The following is a 25,858-nucleotide window of genomic DNA, read 5'->3' as shown; positions in this document are numbered from 1 at the left end:
TAGTGCCTGGCTAGCAATGGGGATGTGGCACTGATGTGTCCTCAGCTCATCAACTCTGGCTGGGTCTGACTGCTGTGCTGGTAGGCCGCTACTACAGTAACTACCTTAAATTGGCAAGAATTGCTTTCTGTGTATCTACCTTCCCATGAGGTTGTTGCTATTTTTTAATATTCCCTTATTTTCTTGGAAAGGGGAATCCAAACCATCTCTTGCTGAGTGGTGCTATGCCCCTCGAGGTACTGCGCTCTGGAACCGGGTGGCCTGCGGGGCTCTGCCAAGAAGCTGCAGCAAAGGGTCTCGCTCAGGAAAGTTTCATAGTCTATAACTAATTCATAGTTTAGCTGTATTCACAAAGAAGGGTTCCCAAGAACAAGTTTACTTTGAGAAACATCAGACTAAGCAAAGATAACTATTTCCCATATGCAATTATTCCCCCCCACCGTACTGCCTGCCGTACTCCCATTTCCACTGCTGCCCACAGCAGGCTGAATACTGCACTGACCTGTATGTCTCCTCCGAATACTCCTTGGAGCAAAGTAAATGGGGATTATTGATTGCCAGCAGTATTGCCTGCCCGATTACACTTTTGAGATACATGTGTCTAAAGGAATAGATTGGCTTGTCCCTATGCAAGATTATGCTATTCTGGTAGAGGATATTTACCACTTGGCTGATGGGGAGTGGTTTTCTCCCCCACACCCTGAACCCTGTGCTGATAGTATTAGCGGCCTATGACTGTGTTCACTTACAGCACTAAGTGTCACCCGGGCAGTGAGGGGAGATAAGGGATCCCAGTTAACACCAGCTCCCTGCCCCTTAGAGAAGCCAGGTAGTGATGGGATGGGCATGGGGAGGCTGGCTGTGAAACATCACTCAGTCTTTGTGGTGAATAAAGGAAGTTTAGGGCAATGCAATGAGAAAAGTGTTGAAATGCAATTTATCCTGAAAAGTACCAAGAAGTGGTTCTGGCTGAGAAGGACACATCTGCATGTTTGTGTGCGCAAGCACAGCCAAGCCCGAGTGACACCGAGGCAGGAGCGGAACAGTCCCTGCAGGGCATGCAAATGGGGCAGCGGTGAGAGGCCAGTGCAGCACGGTGCTTCAGGCCTCGGAAATGCCCAGCAGTGTTTTCACCCTCCTCATGCTTATTCCTGTGTAATAGATTTCTTTTTGCCATACCCACATCACCATTTACAAGGTCAACATACAGATTTGGGCAAAGTTAGGAAGCTAGTTAGGGTGTTCCATGCTGTATAACGGCTGTGGGGAAAGGAGAGCTTTTCTGGCCTTCTCCCAGGTGCAAATCCCAAACGTTTGCATCTTTCAAGGCATTCTTCAAGTCTGCCTTTTGTAAAAGTAGTAATGTAAAACCCTGTGTCTCTTCTTCTCTCAGATGTGATAGAAAAGCAGAGCAACTCCATTGCTTTTGATGCAGTCCAGGATTTAGCCCATGCGTATTTTGTTGTGTATTTCTCTCTTTCATGTTTCCCAGAGGCAGACCAGAGAGTGGTGTGTGTAGGGAGAACAGGGGCAGGGAGCGGTTTGGGCTCTCATTCCACACAGCGCTAAAGATAGAGCCATGGTATTCTGTGCAGAATTTCACATGAGAAAATGTAAAAAGGAAAGCAGTCATCTCCATTTCCTTCTGTTACAGAGGCAGCAGGTTCTGGTCTCTGTGGCTAAGCAAGACTGGTCTTGAGTATGTTGTGGCTGTTTTATTTACTGTTCTTGCACGTCTTGAATCGGTACTATTTACTGTAGGGTAATGGCTTGGGTTTCTATTCTAATTGCATCTAGGAACATTGCCTAGAAATTCACTGAGCTTCCAAGTTTCACCTGCTTTACTGGAAAAGAGTGAGGGTTTTGGCAATTTTTTGCTTTGTTTTTATAAGAGTGCTATTATTCCACAAAGTGCTCGCTGAATGGCGGGAAATTCCTAGCGGGACAAGTCACTGTTCCAGGATTGGGCCGATGGGTTATTCACTGCATGAATGGGTCTGCCACAATCCTCTCCCGGCAAGCCCTCTGCCCCTGTGCTGACGAACACTGTGTAACATAGAGATGGTGCAGGAGCCTGAGCCCACAGCCCTCGCTGCAGCTGTCCCCATGGTGTTCCCTGCTGCACAGCCTGATGCACGCTCCCTACTCAGCAGCTACCAATTTTTCATCATTTTACTGTCTACACATTTTCAAGCAGTCACAGAACTCAGTGCAAAGAGTTTATATTCTTTCATCAGTACAAAAAGGGTTTGTTGGGTTTGGACAGTGATTGTAATGAGAAATTTGGCGTATAGGTGCAGGGGTATACCATGTGCAGCCAGCCAGAGAGCCTGGCCTGATCCCTTTGTGGTACCCATTAATTGCATAGGCCCAGTTGGTGTACTGAGCAGAGATTTTTTCATTTACTTTTTGCAGTTTAGGCTGACACATGACATCACTGTGAAAGATGACTGCAGCTTTTTGTACTTTCTCCCTTTTCTCTGCTCCTTCTATGCTTGTGTCAATATTTCAGTGTAGCTGAATTATTCCAGCAAATAACCCGTGAAGCGTGCAGCCATGCTGAATCCAGGAAGGCAGCCTGGGGACTGAGCCATTGCTGCTGCTGGGAGTTGTACTCCTGGGAGACGTGGCCCAAGCCTCAGAGGTCAGAGGTTCCTACATGTGGGTTTTGCTCAGCCTCTCGTATAGTTAAGACCAAACCACGGCACTTTCCTCCAGATCTGAATCTGATTCGAGTTCACAAGTACTCAGATCTGGCATTTGGTTTTCAGTTACCTGAGTCTGGGAGATCTTCCTTTCCTTTACATTTTTCTGATCCAGGACATTGCCAACCACAAACTCAGCTAAAATAAAGTTGATGATCCTGATGGTGTTAGAAACAACCAATTCAGGGCAGCTGCCCATCAAATAGTGTGGTATCAGTGCATTGCTTCTGAGAGTTTTTAGCAGTTGCCCATGTGTTGATGATACACGTGCTGATATACAGTAAAGCAAGTGAGGAGGCTGTAAAAAACACTAAAAATAGAGGATTTTCCCCTTGCTTACCACCAGCAGAGGTAGACTCAAGTCACAAAGCCTAGGATGGGGGTTTTTGGTTGAAGCGTGGTGCATGTTTCTGGATGGCAGAGAGAGCAGCTGAGGAAATCTCAAGTTTGGGTTTAAACGGCTCCCAGTTTTTGCTGGGAACATCTGCACAGCACAGTGTGGGATGAAAGCTATTTTAGACAGACTGTTGTACCTTGCAGAGCTAAATAACCAGTGCAAAGTGCAGTACAAATTGCTTTCAGTATTTGAACTGCCTCATTCAGACCGAGAGTGGGAATTTCTGAGCAGCACTATGCTGTATGGCTTTCACACAGTAAAGCGGGCACATGGTAGCTGAATCTCAGAGTCGCTATACCACAGTAGTAGTATAACATCAGCATCTGAAAGTGTTTCCTTCCTTAAAAAAATGATGATACTTGAGGCCGCTTTTTCTTTTCTTTACCTTCTACAGTGGACTTTTCTGTGAAACTCCTCCACCCATGGTTCTGCTCCAGACGAGCCCATGTGATAACTACGAGTGCCAGAATGGGGCCCAGTGCATCATCGCGCACCACGAGCCTGTCTGCCGCTGCCTCGCTGGCTTTGCTGGGCAGAAGTGTGAGAAGCTCATCACAGTCAACTTTGTTGGGAAGGATTCCTATGTGGAGCTGCCATCAACCAAAATTCGCCCTCAGGCAAACATCTCCCTCCAGGTATGTCACGCAGAGCATCAGTTGCCAGCCCAGTGCTCTTCTAAGCAATAATACATAATACATACACATGTATATATTTTTGTATTCTGAAGGAACAGGGTCTATTGGCCAAGATGCTGACAAAGTTAGAGACAACTTGTGAGCCAGTTGTCTGCTCTAAAATTATTGAAACATTAAGGAGCAACTAAGGCACCACTGTACCTTTGTGGACACGTATCCTGCCTCCAGAATCTCACCACTCTCTTATTCCCAGACTGGCAATGTAACTAGAGGTGATTCAGCAAACCTCCCTGTCTTCTTACTGATTTACAGCATTGTGTTTCATTGTGTAGAAATTAGTGCTTAATATTAGGAGACTTATTAAAAGAGGCTGCTCTAAATGGCCTTTCCAGACAATATTTTGCTTACTCTTTTACTGCACACATTCAGTAGATAAAAGGCCTGGGATTTTGTTACAGTCCTGTTGTTACACCTATATTTGGTTTGCGGTCTAAGGCTCAGAAGGCAATGGAAAATAGATATTAAAGATGCCATGCCACTACTGTTATCTTTGTGGTTGTGGATCAAAGGTATTTTGGATACTTAGTCCGATATGATATTTAAGTGATTTGGAAGTTAATTGCATTCACAATCTAATAGGCATTAAACTGATCTTTTTTTTCCCTAATATGCCAATGTAAATGAGGGAATAATTTCTAGCTTTATACATTTTCTGATGAAGAGATGTGCGGAGCACATGTATGACATGACACATCTCTTTCTTAGGCCAATGATTGTTAATCTGGACTATTTCCGTGCTAGATTCATCCTGCAAACGAGGCATAACATTTCAAAAGATGTGAGAAGAAAAATCATCCCTGTATGTTTATTTTATTGCATTTATTTTCTCAATTTGAAGAGATTGTATTCCACAGTTGGAAATCATATTCTAGACTTACTTGATGGAGTTTGGTTGTAATTAAAATACCAATGTCAAGACATGGGAAAAGGACCGAATTTCCACGTTAGAAATAGAGTTTTTAAGGGTGGTTCCTGCAGAGTTTATTCTAATGAGAAAATTCCATAGTTAATAGTTAGCTTTTCTTTAATAGCTTGAGTATACAGTTCATATGAAAATGAAGCTGATTCATGTATACTTGAAACCCCAATTTTTCTTTAAAATTCCCTTTTATTTAACGTCACAAAAGAGATTCTAAAATATGGGCACTCTGAAATATGGCTCCCAAAGGCTCCAAATATTATAGGTCAACTTCAAAGCTGAAAATCTGGACATTGTCTTCTTAAGTGTACAAAACATGTTACATCAGCCATAGCTTGCAGAATAAAACTGATTATTACAGAAAGCACATGCAGATGACTTTCTCACTTCTTGTTGCCCAGGCTGAATATTATTCTTGCATCCAGTAATTAATCACTAGTGAATTAAAATTAGAATACAGCATTGATTATTAAGAACAGATAAAGGAAATCTTATTAAAAAGTGTTCAAGAAAAAAAAATCTTTTAAGGGCAAAAGAACAGTGTTTAAATATATATATATTAATGCAAACAAAATTTTAAATGTACTGTTTAGTTTTGGCATTTAACAGCCATTATAAAAAAATAAGCAAGAAATCTGAAGATTTCCGTGAAAATAACAGGCAGGTTGTATCCAAAAATCCCATTTTATCTCTTCTTTTTCTTTTCTTTTGTACTGTAGGGATATTTGAGAGCTGGAGACTGGGAAAGTGGAGTCCTTGTTTTTTGATTCAGTGTTCAAGATTTTTTTTTTTCCTTGATGTACATCAAAGCTAGAGGGACGAGGGCTACTCTATTCTTCCTGACTCTCTAAATGTCCCATTTGAATTCAGCATGTCTTGCTAGTAACTTGGACTGAGTGAATAACCCATGGTTATACTAGATGTGGACACAGGTCTTTCTCTCCTTCTTTTTGTTCATAAAAAGTCTGTGAACAGATCAGCACCTGCTGAAATTTGTTTGCTTGTAATTATGACACACTCCTCCTACTGCCAGAGTTGATTTTCTAAACTTCCACTTCAAGCTGGGGAGGTAGCTGAGAAGTAAATTCATGTGTCACCAAAAATACAGCCATAGTTTATTGACAGGGATCAAATAAATTGCAGCTTTCGCCTCCTGAAAACTAGTTCTCATTTGAAACAAGGGAGCCATCCCTTAGTGGGAGGCCGACCTGTTTTGTGTATGAGCCCACTCAATGTCACCAAGACCTTTTTGTATCTCATGGCTCTTGCTCTTGTTGTTGCTCATATATATGATTTATTAAATCATATTTGAATTACATATATGATTTCGGTTTGATTTTTATATAGGTTTATTCCTTTTTTAATCATTCTCAAGCAACCTTACCTGGTTATTAATGTTTCACAGGTAGCAACGGACAAGGACAATGGCATCTTATTATACAAAGGAGACAATGATCCTTTGGCTCTGGAGTTGTACCAAGGACACGTGAGGCTCATCTACGACACGCTGAATTCCCCACCTACCACAGTATACAGGTAAATAGCTAAGTTTTACCAAGACAATTGATTTCCAAAAAAGATGGAGAGGTTGGATTTTTCTAAGAAATGTGCATGGGAGAAGAACCTTTTATTTTACTTCACTGTATCTCTTTTAGGTATGTAATTAGTTAAGAAAATCAGAATAAAGACTTAGCTAGAGGCTGCATGGTTAAAAATTGGCCTTTATTGGCAATACCAGTGATACTGTGTCCTACTGTGATTGCAGAAAAATGTTGTTTTCTCATCTACTGTCAAGATTTAGTTTCTGGTGAATGTTGTCCTTGAAATAGTTCCAAATAATCAGTTTCTTTGATGTTGATATTTAACATTAATTTACTGCACCAAGACAGAACAGTGACTGTGCAACTGCAGGATTAGACTGTATCAAATAGGAGGAAAAGGGCTGAATTCCTCTACAGGGTGAATATTTTTGGAAGAACTCTTACCTGTATCAGTAGAAACTACACCATCCATGCAAAAGCACAAATTACAATGGTAAATTGTAGGGCAATTTGACCTTCAGACACTTGACTTTTGGGGATACCAAACCCACAGGTTTTATTCATTAGTCACAAGAAAGGAAAGCAAATGTAAAAGTGAAACCCATGCACAGAGGTGTTTCCCTGGGAATGAGAGGTGTGCTGCTCATGTCTTCCACTGTTCCTTTAGCATCTCCCTCCCTGGGTTAACACCCTTCTGATTATTTTTAACCCTTGTTGCCCTGGTTTGTTTTGTGTAAACATGCAGTTGTGACCACATGGAGCCCTTTTGGGTTCAGTGCAGTTTCATGGCATTGTGTATGCAGAAGAGCTGGATTTCCCAGCCCACCTCGCTCTTTAAGGGAGGGTATCCTATTAGAGCAAGTGAAAGGATGCCACCAAGTATCACTAGCCAGGACGGGCCTTGTACTTTTTCTGGAAAGTTTTCTCAGCACTTGATAAAACCTGAGTCTTTCAGGAGTATGGTAGCTGTGCAGAGCTTTCTTTAAGGGGAATGGTGACTTGTTTAAGAAAATGAGGAAGTTCTTTTTGTATAAGAGCAAATTGCATAATACCAATGCAGGGATGTCACCAGGAAGAGCAATGACTTGTCCACTGTAGGAATGAAGGAAGTAGTTTGTTAGTGATTTTCACCAGCTGGATAGGTGTGAAAAATTTCTCTGTGTGTGGCTGCTAATCCTAATTGATTTCATGTTAGAGCAAAGCTGAAGTTCTTAAACAGTTTTACACCACTAATTAGAACATGGGCAGCACAGGGGGTGACGGATCGGTGCGGATGCTTGCTCTCTGTTGTCAAGGGCAGAGTGGTGTGGTGACAAGAGCTGTTGCCACCATCACAACACCACTTTATGGATCTGCTGCCTTCTGGCAAAGTTGCCAGCGATGGCAAGCAGCAGTGTCCTCATTATTCCTGCGCCCTTCATATTGATCAAGGAGGAGGTCTCCGTTCAGACTGACACCTCATTACCATAAGATTAATGGCCTGTTCACTACATTTTGTACTGTGTGATCTGTTGAGATGGGAAAGAAGCTGCTTAATACGATGCCCTTTCTGAAATGTCACTCTAATCTTTTATTAGTTTAAGGAGTGGAGCAAAATGGGATTAGCATGGAGCTTGATGGGAAAGATTAGGTTGATTGAGAAAAACTGCAGCTAAAGAATGTCAAAAAGGGCCTCTAAATAGATTAAAAGACTTGTTTTCCTTAAGGGCTGAGAAAGGGGGAGGAAACCTCCTTCTCTCCTTACAGTCATAGGATTTAAGGGTAGAAGCTGTGAGTGGATCTGGTTTGACCTCCTTGTATATCCTGTTTGACTTAGGGCTGAGGCGTAAGCTCTGTTTGGCTAAGACATGACTTCCAACTTGGCACCAGAAAAAAACAAAAAACTGAAATTCCCCCATTTCCTTTAGTAGCTTGGACAATGGTCAATCATTTCCATTATTCATGCACTGGCCATAATTTCTAAGTTGTGTTGCTAATACCTTCTGGATATTTTAGAGGCTTTCTCCAGGGAAATTAAAGTCCTTTTATACCTGGTACTGGCTCCCATGAGTTTATCTGTACTTTTAACTGCGTTGTCTCTTAACTTGCATTTTGATGAAATGAATAGCTGATTCAGTATGATGCATTTTACCTAAACCTCAAGAATTTGGGGAACTCTTTTCTGCAACTTCTCCAATTTTTCATTTTTCATTAAAAATAAGGTTACTAGGACAACCTGAAATATTCAAATCTTAGCCTCACCATTGGTAAAACAGTTTGCCTTCTCTATCGCGTACTCCTTGCTGTCTTGTTTAGATGCCTCATTTAAATCTCAATCTCAGCAAAAGTGGACTGTTTGCCTTTGATAAGCTCTGTTGAAAGACTATTAGATTAATTTTCCCGGGCAATATCTGGCACTGCTATCCTCCAAAGGGGTCCACTTCTCGGAATAGATGAGCAGTGCTTTGGCTCTTGTTTTTCCTCAGAAGAGTCTGCCAAAAGAGGAGTAGGCCTTAAAATATGGCCTGGTGGGAACTGTGCCAGCTACAGCTGCAGGAAATCTATAACTGACCTGGTCTTGTGTTGTAACTGCGATGTTTTGCTGGCTATTTCAGGTACTCCCATGATGGGATGTGGGAAGTCATTGGGAAGCCACTTTATCTGTAATTCTTCATCAGAGTCTCCATGACAAGATTTATTAATAGTACTTAAGAACAGTAAAATTAGCAAAGTAGTTGGCTAATACAGGTAATACCCTGTAGGGATAAGATAAAACCTGTCGTCAGACAGGTTTGGAAGCCAGCAGTGAGTAAGGCATACTTGGTGGTAGTTTTCAGTAGTATTCAGCGGAAGGGTGCTGGAAGGATGAAGTACGCAATGTGTTACATTGCAAAACTCTCCCCCGGCCCCTTAGTATACAGCCAGGGTGAAAGTTTGTACCAGACACGTGGTGTGTGTGCTGTGAACTTACTGTTGTAGTGTATTCTGCAGGTGGCCTCACTTGCAAAACCATTCTAGGAGCTTGAGGGTAGGGATGTGTGGCATAATAGTGGATTGCAGGCATGCCGGGCAAGAGCAATTAATTTTCTCTGCTCTGTGAAGGCAGGTTGTCTCTGGCTATTGGAGTGGACCTGTTCCTGTATCTTAGTTGCTCCTTTGAGCAGATTTAAGTAGAACCGCAGTACAAAGTTAGTCTGGAAAAGCCAAAGATTAACTCACTGTACATTCAGATTTGCTTTACATGTATTCATTCCTATGGTATGTTTGGATAGAAAGGTTAAAGTTGACATTAAGACTTTTCTTCCATTCTAGTCAGATAAAGGTCAGCAAAGGTCCAATGGAAAAGACTACCTATTGTCATCAAGTTAGAAAGAAATACAAGTTAATGCATGAATATGCAATGGTTGAACTCGCCCTTTTAAAAGAAAAGCTGACTGGTCTGTTATTGGAACTTCTCACATCTAAGCTGCAGAATAACTGTTTCCTGGACATCATAAGTAAACATCTTAAAGAAGGTCCATTTTTGAAGTAGGATTCCTATTTGTTGTTTCTTTTATTCTATTTAATTATTCTATAGATGCACAAATGAGAACAGAAATCTGTTTCTGAGTGCTTTATTGACCTCCTGGTTTCCGCACTGGTGAGAGTTACTCTTCCATGTCATGACAGTACTTAGTACTGAACCAACAGTGAGTTCCTGAAATAAAGTAAATCTTTTACACAGACACCCTGCCTTAATTTAAAGATACCAACTGATGAGGAATGTGCTGCTTTTATTTACCACCATGCTCCAGTTGTTAAAAGTTTGAATTAACAAAAAGCATGTAATTCTGTAGTTTCAGCATTCAGCCATTGATAACTGGTATCTGTTTAACTGTATTCTGTAGGGAGAGCTCCTACTTTCGGTCTTTTTTCCTACCTCTGTTCCTTGAACCAGAGATAAGAACTTACTTGTAATTTTTTTTCTGATAGGTTTTATGCTACTACACAGTCATATTGATTTGGATGCTAAATTAATCCTTCTTAATAGAAATGAAAAATACAAATTTGACACAAACTAATGATGTAATTCCCTCCAGAGTTCCCAGATTGCCATGTTGCATACGGACCGTCATATCTGGTAAAGAGCAAGATGCAGATGTCATTGGTGTAAAATCGTATGTTTTCATGCAGGCTTCCTGACAGCAGTGAAAAAGGAGGCAGTTAGGAAAACATAAGAATTAATTGTATTTGTCTTTCTGCAGAGCCTACACCCAAATTATATTATAATTCCTTTTAAAAGTATCCTTGCATAATCTGTTTTCAAAAATGCTACATCATTAAAAATATTTCTTATAAATTGTATCGTGCAGTTCTCATGGTCTGGCTAATTCTTACATAGCATAGATGGATGTTCTTGTGGTTAAAGCAAAAGGCCTGAAATAAGGGAGCTTAAATTCATATTGTAACTGCCTCATATGGGATGACTGTGGGATGACAAATTAAATCTGGTTCTCTGTGCACAAAAAGTACAGAAATGCACAAAAAATAGAAAAGGTGTTTCAGAAATGTGCTGCGGGTCTCCGGAGGGTGAGGTTCCTTCTCCCTTCTCCCTCCAGGCTGTGGAGCAGCATCTGCAAACTCCCCATGCCATTCCACATCACTCAGCCTCTGCCGATGGCCACTGGAGCCCAGGGAGCAGCCCACGTGGCCACTGGCACTCGTTGTCCAACAACAGGTCCCTGGCCATACTGCTCCAAAGAAATTAATATGGTGGTACTCAAGGATTTTGGTCCTCAGATTTCATAGACTTCTCCATGCTTCTGGTGCTGAGGTTGAACAGTTGCTTTGGTGATGGAGGAACTTCCACACCTTCCAAAGATACAGGAGGTGGGATTTTTGTGTAATCACCTCTCTTTAGCTGCAATTGCTTATCTGCAAAAAAGCCTGGGAGGCTTCACCATTAATTCACTGCCTTCTAGGGAGGAATGTGCTGGAGGAGTGAAAGCACTAATTATTCTTAGGATCATTATCAGAGCTTGTCAAACCCAGTTTTTACCAAAAATCTCTTTGCAGTGCTCACTGCATGACTCGTCCTTTCCTTCCTAATACCTTCATAGTCTGCAGCTTGTGCTGTGCCTGTCCCTGCTGGGATTCCTTTTTGATACTTCTGGATGGTCTCTAAATAGACTGTTTTTCAGAGATTTCTATGAGACATCACTGAGCTCTTAACAATTCTGTATATTTGCAACTCATTTTATTCTATCACACACTCTTATTTTTTCAGGTACTCCTTAGGGATTTTGCATCAAATGTAATGAAAGAAACCAGTATTAATCTCTGACCTGCACAGTAAAAGTTGTAAAATTTGAATGTACTTATACATCTTGTATGAGCCAAGGAAAAGGACAGATGAGTTATTTTTTGCCTTTATAAAGGCCTCTGGTGTATTTGAACGGGACAAAAAAGACAAGTATGTGAGTTCTTGTCAAACTACAAGCCCTTCTTCAGGGCTCAAAATCTGGGGCTATCAGTCTAAGTTTCACTCAGATGTGCCCTGTCAACAGAGGCCAGGCTGCACCAGTACACATGGGTGCTGCCAGTGTGCACGGGCTGCTGACTTGACCGAAGACCCGTGATTGAGGCAGGCGCATGCTTGGCTTTGTCTTCCCCTCAGCACTCACCACTGAACTTTGGAGAGCTTACGCCGTAGTCTGTGAAGGGAATAAACTCCGTAGCTGCTCCTCTGCCACAAAGGGTTTCATGCCATTTTAACTAATTCTTTGAATTAACTTGCATTATGACCACTCGAAGTCAAAGCAGAGATGTTATTTGTATCCTTTTGATTAGGAACATGGCCATCTACACCATCACTGTTGCTTTTATCACTGTTTTTTAAAAAAAATCAGAATACTGCTGCAGACCCAAATCAATTTCAAACAGGTGGCAGGAGACAGTCCTACTCCTCCCAAATCACCCTTTTAAGGAGACTGTGCTGGCTTTAATGCATAGACAACATATAAGCAAATTGTCAGTAGTCTGTGTATTTTTTTAAGCAAATTGATTTGATGTTGTTTTCTACAACAAACACCCATAAGCTGGTCTGTACCTTGTTACTTTAGTCACTGCATACCTGTCTTCTGCACGGCTCCACCCGTATCTCCTGGAAGCGCTCTCTCAGCTGAAGGGGACAGGAGGGAAGCCGGAGCAGATACGCTGTGTCCATCCCCGCCGGTCGCTTTGTTGATCAGCAGCCTTTTAGGAAGAGCTATGCAAAACAGAGGACTGCAGCACACACATGTACATATATAACTTTAGCACAATAACATTATAATGCTGATTTCTTTCAGCACAGAGTAATAATAAAAATGTAATGAAGTCAGCAAGATGCCAGTATTAATCCCAAGAAGAAATGAGAGGTGATGACATAGGGATAGTTCATAACTAAACAAAAGTCAGGGGGGGAACACACCCAAAATGAACCAATGTGTCAAAATACCCTGAGTTCAGCCTCTAGTTAGAGCCTAACTTCACAGCATACTGGCCCCATGCAGCTCCTCTCTCTCCTGACCGTATTGGACACTTCAGAGGATTACGCCTAAAGATGGAAAGCAAATCCTTCACAGTTATGACATTTTACTTTGCAGTGGAGAGTGTTGACCATTCAAAAGCATTTTCAAGAGCATCAAGAAGGAAGATGTTTGCTCTTGGAAGCTTGCTGAGCTCTAGAAGTAGCTCAGTGCCTTGCAGGTACTTGCTGGTTTTCATGTTCAAAGTAGTCTTGGGTTTATGTAAAAATGAATGGTGAAGCCAAAAGTTGTTCTCTACAGTGATTTGACCATGACTAAAAATAATATAGCTCTATCATCAAAAGAAAATTGCTGCTGAAAATGCAGAAACCCACATTATAAATGAAGGTTTTCCCCTGTTTTTTAAAGTCAGTAGCTGGGTTGAGTTTTAGCCAGTTCAGTTCAAGCCTTAAAACTGCCCAGCCAAACCAAAAATAATTGTGAAATAAGAATTATTTCTTTCACCCCAGCAGATAACCTGATTTAGTCATTAGTCAGTCCGTAACATGGCTTCACTGTTTCTTCTAGTGAGAGCATCAGTGAAACCATGACAGTGGTCCTGGCAACTCCTAAGCCCTCACAAATTAGTGCCAATCTTAGTCCACCTTCTGAGCAGTCAGTTTGGTTTCTGCATGTTGGAAACACGCTCTTGTGCTGAACTCTGTTTCCAGTGGGTAACTAGGAGAAAGGTGTGCAAATATATTTTAAAAGGTATTTTCTTGCTATAGTACAGGTCGTTAGTCCAGTATTATATTGCCAAAGTTGGTTAATACTGATTACATCAGAGGCAGGTTGAAGTATTCTCATAATAGACAATGATGGAATAAACCTAATCATAGTCAAAATGACTTTATAAACTTCCTATGCACTAATGACTGGCTCATGTCTTCAATTGTGAGGGTTTTGCCTTGCAACAAAATGTAGCAAGCTAATAGAACACGTTTACTTTTTTCTGCCTGTAAATTTCTTGTAAACATGATGACTAACACAAAGTTTAGATGTGTACCATGTGTGTACCATGATAGATTTATATCCTGTTTATACCAAGCACCAGGCTCTGGATTCAATCGATACAGTCTCTGTTAGAAGAAGTGCATGCAGAACTAGCACTGAGAGTGATCACGGAGGTGCAGCATGGTTCTGAGCACAATTATTTCAGTGCTTCTTCCCAGTATAGAAATGTGACCCACAGCTCTGCATTTGCCAGCATGCCCCAGTGCTGCTGGAAAAGGTGGGTATGGCAGCTGCTATTCTGGTTGTCAAATAGCAGTGGAGTTTGTTTATTTTTGTGGAAGTAGAGGCATACAACTGAAGGTATGTCACTACAGATGAGGTGGAAACAATTTCATTTCCTGACCATGTATCAGGTTTCTGAATAGACACAGTTTTTTTTTTCTTGGGGCTTAGCCTCCAATTTCAGCCATCATTCTCTGTCATTCTAATTGGAAGCACTTTTAATTGTATTCTGTAGTGGCCCTGGTCCCTGCTGCTAAATGGCAGATACCTTCGTATTTTCCAGAGCTGAAAAGGGGATAGATGGTGTGAAGTATTCCCCCTAATGAAATGATTTTGTGAAGACACTTGATGGATTTCTTCATTAGAACCTGAGATTTGATATCCAGTTGAACAGCAGAGCTGTTTTCAATAGTGTTAGATAGCGGCACTAAAAAGCACCCTGGTTTGTTCCGAGTCCAGGCAGAGCAGGGGGGCTGTGCTGCTGCACATCCCAGAGTGTGCCACACAACTGTACACATACAGTGCCGCCTCTTCGCTTGGGAGGATGTGGCACTCAGTGCTGTCACTGGCCCTGCTGCTGTGCCAGGGCCTGCCCTCCTCTGTGCTGTTTGCAGTGTCATTTTTTAAGGATAAATGATTTAATGACTCCCAATAGCATTGCAGAATCTATATGTGATTGTTTTTACACTCTGCATTTACTGGGTTTGTTCTTTTATATGATATATGTTACAGTAAAGATACTGAGATGCAATAGCTCATTGCACCGCAACACACTGTGTGCCGTGATGTGCAAACTTGTTCTGGTGGAGTAAGTTGGGAAGGCAGTGACACTGTGATCTGTCATTCAGGAGAGGCCTTGGACTTGAAGAGTTCATTCAAGTTATTTTTACTGCCATTACGCTTGGTTTAACAAATTCTCAGTTAGCAGAATGAAGCATTCAGCTCTGCAGAGACATGGTGATAGTGTAGGACACCAGTGGAGGCTTCTTCTCCCCAACAGTGCAGTTGGAGGAAGGTGTCAGACCTCTTGCCCATGTCAGGGACACTGAGAATTCACTGCAAACAAGGAGTGTTTACCCTGGCCATGAGTCTGACCCTTTTATGAATAAGCCAGGGAAAAGGGTCAGGATTGTGTTAATTGCATGTTGCAGGGGTATAAAAAAGGTCCTTGCTTTTCCCTTAGAAGGTCTGTAATACAATAACTTTCACTGTTGGCAGGGGTGCTGCAGGAATTGAATTATGACTGGAAATTAGATATGCATAGCCTGGCCAAACGATCATTAAGGGAGATACGGTAATCAGCTGCCAGTCTTTAAGGGCTGTAAACACCAAGACGAGAAAGATGGTTTATTTGGGTGGTCTACAGAGTTGTAAGTAGGAGAAAAGGTATAAAACCAAGCAAATAAAAATTGAGGTATCAAGGAAAAAAATCTTACTGTTGAGTGCTCTCAGCCTAGGAGGGCATGTAAAACAGGATTGAACATAACAAAAGAGAGTGTATTTTAGAGCTGAAAGTGAACTTGAGTGCTTTAATATCTCTCTTTTACCTCTTATTTCCCTAGCCTTGTGTTTCATTAGCATTTTTCCTATTTTTTTCTCAACATGTGTTTTTTATTTGGCCTCTGAAGATGATAGTGCTTGAAGTGATGTGTTATTGTAGAGGTAGCACAAACACTACTCTAATTATGATTTTGCCTTTGTTGCCATGGAGAAGTTTAAATCTATTTTAGGCCAAGGACTGATTATAACTGGAACTAAGAGCAGGAGATAACTGTACCTTGGAAAGGTGAAAAACCATCACCACTGATACCTGAAGCCAGCCTGGCACAGTATGAGTTTCACAGCTCCCAAATCGCTAACTTCTCAATGCGGTTCCCTGGAGCTCTCACCTTGTGTTTCTTGATTTTGGTACCTCTTCTCTGGTGCCTGCTCTTCCCATGTGTTGCAAACTCCTTAAGCTGTTTCGGACATGTATTTCTGCTTATTCCCTTCTACTTCGAGTGTTTTCAAATATTATCTAAGTTCAGTGTTCCCCACGGCTTTAACTCCCCAGTCACTTACCATCCTTGCATTTGCTTTGTTCTGCACTTCAAATGAGGCATGTCCCCATTAAGACAGAGGTCAGGAAAATCTGGAGACTGTAGCTAATGAATTGATGTCCTCATTTGAATAACTGATGGTTATACATTTCCTCAGTGACATGGTTTGCTGTGATACTTAAAGCTATTTTTGTTTTTGACTTCTCCGCCCTGCTGTTCTCTGCTGTCTACACTAAAGGTATATTACATGTCAGTAAAAAAAAAACTAACCCCAAAGCCCAAATTTTACAAGTTCAAATTGAATGCTGTAATCCTTTCATGCATTTCTGTTCACTGGCATATTTACAGTGGCTCAGCTCTAAATCTCTCATGGGTATTAGAGCAAGGGGAGTTAGTATTTATAACATCTGTGTGTGCTTGGGGCTGGAGTAGAGGGGAAAGAAAATACAGGAGGGAGAAGAGAAATAGATCAAAAATGAGAGTGGAAATCAGTTCTTTCATATATTCCCTGGGGTTTTATGTTTAATACACATCCCTTTCCCTTCAGTTCTTTGTGTTCTGGAGTCTAAGCCCCCAGCAGAGGCCATGGCCGTAGCCATGGCCTGTGTGCAGTGGTGCCCTGTGCAATGGGTCCGTTGGCTCATCTTGCTGGAATTGCTCTGACAGATGAGGCCAGCTCCCTGTGATATGACATTTTAATGACTCTCTTGTAGAGCCCTCTCTAGTGGCCTCCCTTCCCTGTGAGGGCAGCTCCGAGCTTCCCACCTGGGCAGAGGGAACAGAAGGTGCTGGACCCAGGGGCCTTCTCATTAGCTTTGGAAGTGGGGCTCTCCTCACATGCCCAGTATTTTCCCCTTTTTTTTTTGGGCCAAATCTGATCAGATGCCCTGGCCAGCTCTCAGTGAGGGCAACCTTGATGAAAGCAATGTCATGGATTGTGCAAGACATGCAACCTGGGCTATGAAAAGATGAGTGTAATGGAGAAGACAAAGGTGAGGGGTGCTGCTGGTTGGGGAGCAGCAAGTGTGTCCCCTTTGCTGGGAGGCAGGGCACTGCAGGACAGCAGCTACTCCTCCTCAGTACCCAGGTGGCTCCCGGGGCAGCCAGCTCTGACTGGGATCTGTTCACTGCACTGCTGATCTGGAGGAATCCTCCTGCCAACCCTCAGCATTTGGCTGTGCATGACTTCCTTTTCCTCAAGATACATGCTTTAAGGGACGAGAAGCGATTACACTTGGAAGGGAACTGAAATGGTTTCTCAGCATCAAGTTTGTAATAAGACTCAAGTGAAGGTCCTGTAGGCACTGTGAGTACAGTCTATGAAATGTCTGACGAGATGGGCCCTCAGCAGGCTGCTTATTGCAGTATGAAGAGTAATTCCTGGGTCCTGAAGAATCCTTCTGTGTTATATAAAACTGGTCTACTGGCTCCTTTTACTGCTTACGTTTTAGCAAGTTTAATTATTACATTCCTGAAAATCCTTGCTTACACTTCAAATGTTTACACTTCAAACATAATTCCTCCCTTTTTTCAACAAGAATATATTGTAAACTATATAATATCCAATGGTGGTGGCCCAAAACACTGCAGTTGGAAGTTGGCTAAGAATTCATGACTGTCTTTTTTTTAATAGCTTGGAAAAATCTCAAAAGCCAGGACTTGGTTTGTTAGTGCCCCTGAGAAAAGCAGTTGGCTCAAATCTAGCAGCCCTTCTTCCTTCAGTTCCTTTCCCCTCGCCCTTGCTTCGCTCAGACATACTATTTGGATTTAACCATACAGCACGAAAACCTTTGCGAAAAGGAAGGAGTTGGGTAACCTCACGGCGGCTGTCAGGTGTGTGACATGGCGAGACCTGTTTCAGTAAATAACTTCTGAGCAGCGAGCCAAAACAGCCTGCCGTACCAGCTTATAGAAGCTCCTCCGCCTCGGCACCCCAGCCAGCCGGCGAGTGCAGCGCTCGGTTGCGCAGGAAGCCGCTGGACTCCCCCGCGCCGGGGGCCGACAGGGCGGCGGGCGCAGACCTCGCGGCGCTGCGGCGGCGCCTCCCGCTCCCCTCTGTGGAGCTCCGGCGCCCCCTGGTGCCCGCCCGCCGCCGCCGCCGGCCCCGCCGCCGCGCGGGGCTTGGCCGAGGCCCGCGGCGCTTACGGCGCGGTGCTGCTGCCGCGGCCGCCGGCGCGTGTTCGCCGCATGGCTGCCCCTGGCAGCCGGGCGGGCTTCAAGCTCGCAGCCCCGTGCCCGCTGGCACCGCGCACGGCAGCGCGGGGTTGCTGCTGAAACACGACAAATCCCTGGCTCCGAGGCAGGTATTTACGTACCGCAGGCCGTTTCAGAAGGAAGAGCTCTGTAAGACCACCTGATCCCCAATAAGAATCCAATTAAGATTTTAATAAAACCCTTGCAGAGAGCTGGGTCAGGAAGAGGCCCCTTGAAAAAAAGCCGAGCACAGCAAGTTTGTGCTGCGAGCTGCGTTGTGATGCACTGTTCAGCGTCTGTGGCTTTCTTCCCTTCATCTCCAGCCAAGCCACTGTCTCCAACTGTCTCAGACGATTGCTGAGTCTCCTAAAGGCCCAGCTATGTACATAAGAGGCTCTGAGGGGAGTTCATGTGGCATTTCTCTCACCACTGGTTTCTCCCCCAATGTTGTCTCCATCTCTCTCAAAATCCAAAAGCATTTCACGCCTTTCTGTCAGCAGCAGCAATAAGTGCTTTAACACAAGTACCTCCTGGCTGGGGATTTTCTGCGATTCTGGCTGTCCACATTCAGCTTTTCTATCATGTGTTTGCTTCTTCTCAAAAAGCGAATGAGTGCTTTGCCTGTTTTGACTTTATCTGCTTTACAAAACTGCAGTGTCGGGTGATGGCTATAAGTTAGTTTGTTTCTTAAAGTCCGGGCATGGATTATTTAAATTCAGAGTTAAAAAGTGAACGAGTCAGAACTGAGTAATATTCATCCGTGTGTACCTACAGACAGGGACCTCTCACTCCCTTTCCAGCAAATATACTAGCCCAGGGTATGCTGAAAGGCGTGAGCACCACGTGGGGTGGCTGCTTCCGTCACCAGGACACACAGACTTTTGTTTGCCTGTTAGTCAAGGCACAATCTGGAAGAAGCATACACTGTGGAGGAGTAGGTGGTTAATGCCTGTGAAATCCTGTCCCAGGGAAGAGCCAGCCCTGCCAGACGTGATAATGTTGTCCTCTGACAAATGGTCATAGCTTGGCCCTCTTCAGATAACAACGTAGTTTTATGCGTTAGCTTCAGATACTGATCCCACCAGGGAAGGGTTCCCTGTCATACAGCCATCCATCCCACCCCCTCAGTGCTCAGCTGTCAGAGCCGATGGATTTTGGCTATACTTCTTCCTTTCACTGGCACTTCTGCATAGACTAACGATTACAAATATGCATCTCCATTTATCTTGCACCTTTCAGCTGGAGGTCTAAGTACTTTACCCATATGAATTAAGCATTGCAACACAACAGTTAGATATGGAAGGAGCACATAAGGATCACCCAGTCGGCGCATTGCCGTAACACAGCTGTTTCTTGTAATGTGGCAGATACTTAGCAGAATTTAAAAATATCTAAACAGAAAGTTTGGACCAGCTGTTTTCAAACTTATTGACTTGTCAATCCATAAAGTAGTCTGCTAGAGGTGTGGGCCCCAGTACAGCGGACTTGGGTACAGTGATGATAGGCTTGCTTTTCTGAGGTGCAGGCACTATATCACCTTTGGCAATGAGTCTAGCGTAAGTCCTCAGCCTCTTATCCCAGCCCACGCAACTTACTGCCCTTGCAGTGGCTCTGATATAGCTGTATTTTGAGCCAGGCTGTCTACAGGATCAACTGGATCTGGATTTTTGTACAATGTCAAGCCTTTTTTTTTTTTTCTTAAAAACCCTTCAGACAGTACCATCAGTTCCAGGTTCTTGAGACCTAGCTCCCTGGGGCTCTGTCACCATCCTGAGGATGGGCAGCAAGCACAGCCCAGCCGCTTTCCTGCAGGTCAAGCACAAGCAGTTCAGCCAGCAGAGCTTTCCCAGGAGCTGTTCTGTGGCAGAACTAACTTACCTCATGTTTATGTAAAGCCACACAGTAAATGTGCTCATATGCTGCTGTCATCTTATAACCTGTGTAATCTTATGTAAATTTTTAAAGGCATACATGTTCATGATTCATCCCAAAAACCTGTGGGCACAGCAGCACTGTAGAGGCACATTAGCTCAGTTCTGAAACAGCGGTGCACTCTTCTTAAACAAGCACATCCTCAGAAATGCCTGCAGTGCTGACTTTCTGCCTGACATTGCTCATGTATAATTGATTATGTCAGTCTACTGTAAAACACTATCAAAATGAAACTTCTTTCAGGAACAACTGAATTCTGGTAATTTCCAAGTCATGTAATTTGTTTCTGAAGTTGAGGTCCTATTTCCATGATACAACGGCCTTACACATCAGTTATGCACAACTGGGTGCTAAAGATGGGCAGCACGTCATCTAGGTTGAGAGGTGGACACATCTAAAAGGTGATTCATCCTTAGAGATGAGTCACTCCTTAAGTGTGCCTGTTCCTATCCACTGATAGTAAAGAAAAAATTTTCTTTACTTCTAAGTATTTACCCAAATGGGTAAATAGCTCAGAGACATCTACATTGCAGCTTTTGTAAAGGAATCTGACCTATGACTTTGTAATTTACTGAGAGAGGATGCTGAGTTTATGGGCCATCTGAATGAGCAGAAATCCATTCTTAAAACTAACCTTTTACATTTTAATATGGTATTTACCACTTGTGCAGCATCCCAAATCCAGATTGTTGGCTAAGCAGTATCTCAGGATGCCTAAATCCCATAGTTGGTGTTTTCTGCCTTTATCCATATGTAACAGAACCACCACCCAGCTAACGAACCTGCCAGGAGGAATTTGGATAAGGGTGCTCGCAGGCCAAGCTTCAGATGTGTTGGCAACACTGTGCATGTGGGCAGTTTACATAGCCCACAGTCTAATTTCGGCTGTAACCACTACTGCTATTAGATTCTCATTGTGCACTGGTGTTTGCATGCGTACGGAACAGAGGCTGTACCATTTAATTACATCTACAACAGTGGAAAAGTCCCATCACGTCTATAACTACCAGCCTAATTTGAAACCCTCTTTGCTCTAGAGCAGGTAATCCCACCCTTGCCCCTTCCTGCTTTTTGAAGTGTATGAAGCAATCCAGTTGTTTTAGAGAACTTCAACATGCAGCATAAAGGCTTGAGAGCTGAAGCTGCCCTCAAAATAAAAAATGATCGTGTTATGCAAATTGAATTGTACCACTGCATCTTTTAATTTCTGGGAGACTGAACTGAAGATGAAGGTGAAGACTGCATGCGGTGCAGACTGCAAAGAGCTGTTGAGTTATCAAGCTGTTGAGTTATCAAGTTATCAGCCTGACTCACTGCAGGCTACATGCATTTGAAAACTCAGTGTTCAAAACACCTGAGCAATAAATACACGGTGCCTTTAATATCTTGTCTGTTCAGATGGCTACCTGCTCCCTGTCCCCCCCAAAATTCCTACTGTCTTAGTCTCAAGCCTCAATCTACACCTAAACGTTTCTCAAAGAGGAGTAGCAATTTGTCAGTTTTCCTTGCATTCAGGTAGGACTATATTGTATTAAACGAAGTATCCCAGTCATTTATAAGCCAAAAACTCCTGAATTCCTTCTCTGGCTTTAAGTAACTCAGCCTGTCTTTATGCCTCAGCATGTAGTTACAAGATACTTCTACTGTGAGGAAATGCTGGTTTCAGAGGCCCCTGCTGTCTCTTGCCCCAAACTGCAGTCCCTCCCTGCCCCTGTGAAATAATTTGAGTTTAAACTAACCATACAAAAACCATACAAAAAGAAATCATTTCACTGATCTGGCTTGCAACACGGGCACCAAGCAGTGTGACAGAGGGGCAGCAAGCTGTGGCTGAGAGCACAGAAGATGGATATTAAGTAATTTTGCCACCAAAGCCAATATATCATGTAGTTACACCCTTGCTTTTCTTCCCTGGGAAACACAGCTTCAGTAGCTACTATCCTGATTAGCTGTCCTTTCAAGTGTAGGTACTGCCTCCACAGGCATCAGCAATGTTTAAATTTGTACCTTGGAGGCTCATGCTAGAGGAAATGTTGAGAACACGGTGACTGTAAAGGAGCATGGAATGGGAGCTGTGCCTTGCAAGGTGTAATACTGTGAGATAGGATGTCACAGAAGCAGAGGCAGTTCATTGTTAATGTCATCTTCTAATTCTTTTTTTTTTTTCTTTTAGTGTGGAAACAGTAAATGATGGGCAGTTTCATAGTGTGGAACTTGTGATGCTGAATCAAACTCTGAACCTGGTGGTGGACAAGGGGACTCCCAAGAGTCTAGGAAAACTCCAGAAACAGTCTTCTGTCAGCCTCAACACACCCCTCTACATTGGAGGTATAGTGAGTTGCTCTGGACTTTGAGATTTTAACAGGTCTTCTCAGAAGCAAATCATATTCCATCCTATGGAGGGGACTCTCTAGGGGGGGGAAACTAGCAGTTTGACTTTCCCCTCTGCCAGAGGTTGCTTCCCTGAATAGAGAGCCTGAAAACCACACCTCTGCTGTTCTGCTTCATGCTCCATAGTCAACTAGCACCCCACTGCACGGCCAGCACAAGCTCGCACACCAGACCAGGGAAGCTACCCTCAAGCACAGCACAGGCAGGTTATATGTTATACGGCTATGGCAAGAGCAATCACTTTGCCATTTCTAAAGCTTTCAGAACTGGCTGGCACCAAGATGTCGTGGTTGAAGAATACAATGGAAGTATCACAAACAGTCATGGCAAAAAAGCAAATCAGTAGTCAGTAGGTTTAAATATACCACAAATGAGCTGTATTTCTGCTGGAAATTTTATAGAGGTCTAAAAATTTTTGGGGGAAAAAAAAGATTAAAACTCCAAACTGTATTAACACACAAGGTGACTAAGAACTTCTTGGCTAATAGTTTTCTCATTGGAAACTGAAGCCAGAGCTTCAGTATTAGAAAGATATTGGAATTAACCAAACTTCAGTTAAGAAGTTTTTTTCCATTCAGTACTGAATTTTGGGGGAAGGAGTGGCCAAGTGGGGTGGGGAACAGATGCCCAGAGTAATGAGTATCCCACTGATTAGGTGTCTGAATATAGGAGACAGAATGAAGGCTGTGCTCTGCCTGATTGATTTGTTTTTGCCAGAAACACACACACCACACTACACCCCCCCCCCCCAGCTCTATTCTGCACTGAATGTTGAAATCTTTCCCTTTCGGTGACACAGTTCTTGAATTTTTAGTCAGCCTATTCTAAATACAAAAGTCAGCAGAACAATAATAGACTCAGAAAGTCTTTGGGCTTTTTCTAACGAGATCATTGAAGCCAATAGTAGAAACTCTTACCAACTTCACTTGGTGCTGGTCAAGCCTTTTGTAAATAATTCCTCTTAATAACACTTTTCTAAAAGAAGCCTGAATATTGCCCTTGTAAATCAAAAAACTGGCTAATCTTGCTTTGTACAGAGCTGAACCTTTATAATTGGTTCCTATTAAGAATGTCACAGGCTATTAAAGAGCATTATGCATCAAAGATAATCCGCTGGTGAGGCCATTACAATTTCTCCTTCTAGCACAGTGTAAAAGATACCAAACTCACAGCAATTTATACACAGGGAACTTGGGAAGTAATCACATGGAAAAGTTTTGTTAATGGATGAGCATTGTGGATCAATACTAATTCTCAAATGGTACCTACAAAAATGCATTCCCAGGACAAATCTGAGACCTGGAATGAAGCACTATGGGATACCAGAAGCCATGGGCTCAGTGGAGACTTTTTTTATTGCCCATTAAAATCCTTATTGCTTCTTTCTAAACCCTCACTGTTCTGCATGTGCCACCTCTCTGCATGTAGCATTCCTATGGATGCCAGCTGCCCTTCCACTTCAGACTGTTTAGTTAAAGTAATTGATTAAATTACTCCAGAGCAATTGTTCCAAACCTACACTAAGCTTTAAGACAGACCTGAGCCTTCATGTGCCCACAATTTTGTCCATCTCTCCAACTACATCACCTGGTCCAGCAACTTTCCTCCTAATGCACAGTTAAACAAAGATGCTGGTTTTGTTTTCAGACCATCTTTAACAGTGGAGTTACTTATGGACGCAAATTCAGAGGCCTTATGCAGTTGAAAATGGAAGCACTCGCCTATGCTAATGCAGCTATACAGCTCAAACGGATGTCAGTGGGGAGGGTGTAACACAACATCCAAAAGAGTCTGCTGGCCATCTGAGCATGTGAACTCTTCCAAGCACTTGAACAAGATGGAGGCTACTCGCCACAAAGACTTGGCCTGGCCTCCTGAAGTGCCGTTCCCTGTGTCTAGCGTTCTCCTGCACTAGTTTTGATGGGGTGCACTCTTACCACTCCCTGTCTTAACGCTGTGATCTAGTAATCCCTATCTTGCTGTATCCTTTACTATCCTTCTGGCAAGTAAAGACATTCTTAAACCTTTCAGAAGGGTAATTGCTATTAAACTATAGACAGAAGGAGCATTATCTAAGGACAAGAACACATGGCCATCTGCCAAAAAAACTGGGTTTTTTTCTTTTTTTGTCATCTACTTCTTACGTAAGCTTCAGCAAGTGATTTTATTTTTGTTTCTTTCCATTTCCAGAATGAGGACAATGAGACTGTGCTACCTTACAAAGGTCCTATACAAATTAATTCTTTAAAGATTATAAGGGGCTGTAACAAAAGAAACATTAGCAATTATAATTTATGTACTATCATGTGACTGTGACTAAACCTTCCCTTTTTGTTTTTATCTGAAGGGATCCCAACATCTACTGGATTATCTTCACTACGCCAGGGTGCAGATAAGACACCAAATGGTTTTCATGGATGTATTCACGATGTCCGTATCAATAATGAGCTGCAGGATTTCAAGGATTTACCACAGCAGTCACTAGGAGTCCTTCCTGGCTGCAAATCCTGTAACATCTGCAAGCATGGTATTTGCCGGTCCCTAGAGAAAACAAGTGTGATTTGTGAATGTCACCCAGGCTGGACGGGCCCCCTGTGTGACCAGGAAATTGGAGACCCATGTCTTAACCACAAGTAAGCTCAAACAAATGCTGATGGGAGGGTGGAAGCTTTACAGCTAATGCGTATTTCACATTTCATCTTGTAAAACCACATCTGACTATTTTCGGAGGTGCTGGGTTCCCACGTTAAATTATTGACAGTTGTGAGTCAGCATCCATGGCAACTCTCAATATCCACTTTTTGTTCTGATGTTGCTCACTCTCCAAATGAGCTCTTTGTCCTGGAGGAGGTAAGGCGTTAACATTGCAGGTCATACTTTCAGTTGTGGCTCTACACATTAAAATACGAAAACTCCTGTTAATGGGTATGGCTTACCTCTGAGGTGGTGAGTGCCTGCACTTATCCAGAGCAGAGCTACCTGTGAGCGGGAGGTACACATTTTAGGGATATGCTCATAGTAGCATTGGACCCAGTATTCAAACTAACTCCCTGAAGACCATTATGCACTCCAATGTGAACAGTTTTAAATTTCCCAAATACCTGACTTAAATATTACACTCTGAAACACCCCTTTAAAGTGCAAGTTTAAAGGATAGCGTGGAGTTGCATGCAAAGGGAGCATGAGTGTAAAGCATTCACAGTTCAAAGGCTCAATAACCACATCTCCATCAGAAACACTGGATGAATAGCTTACTTATGGCAAGTACACAAGGAAACAGTCC

At 42.9% G+C, this 25,858-nt stretch overlaps 1 protein-coding gene across 4 annotated transcripts in view; it reads left to right on the top strand.

Annotated features, from left to right (window-relative positions):
* SLIT3 (slit guidance ligand 3) overlaps positions 1–25,858 on the top strand; it is a 543,690-nt gene that overhangs the window by 514,513 nt on the left and 3,319 nt on the right. For all 4 annotated transcript variants that reach the window (XM_075509986.1, XM_075509985.1, XM_075509988.1 and 1 more), the window contains 4 exons: positions 3,497–3,737; positions 6,122–6,252; positions 22,358–22,512; positions 24,923–25,208. In XM_075509986.1, coding sequence (XP_075366101.1) covers positions 3,497–3,737; positions 6,122–6,252; positions 22,358–22,512; positions 24,923–25,208 — 813 coding nt within the window. The remainder of the gene's footprint in view (positions 1–3,496; positions 3,738–6,121; positions 6,253–22,357; positions 22,513–24,922; positions 25,209–25,858) is intronic.

Source organism: Mycteria americana, chromosome 8 (genome assembly GCF_035582795.1).
Source record: "Mycteria americana isolate JAX WOST 10 ecotype Jacksonville Zoo and Gardens chromosome 8, USCA_MyAme_1.0, whole genome shotgun sequence".
In the NCBI taxonomy this organism is placed as follows: domain Eukaryota; kingdom Metazoa; phylum Chordata; class Aves; order Ciconiiformes; family Ciconiidae; genus Mycteria; species Mycteria americana.
This window is presented reverse-complemented; position numbering and strand designations above follow the sequence as displayed.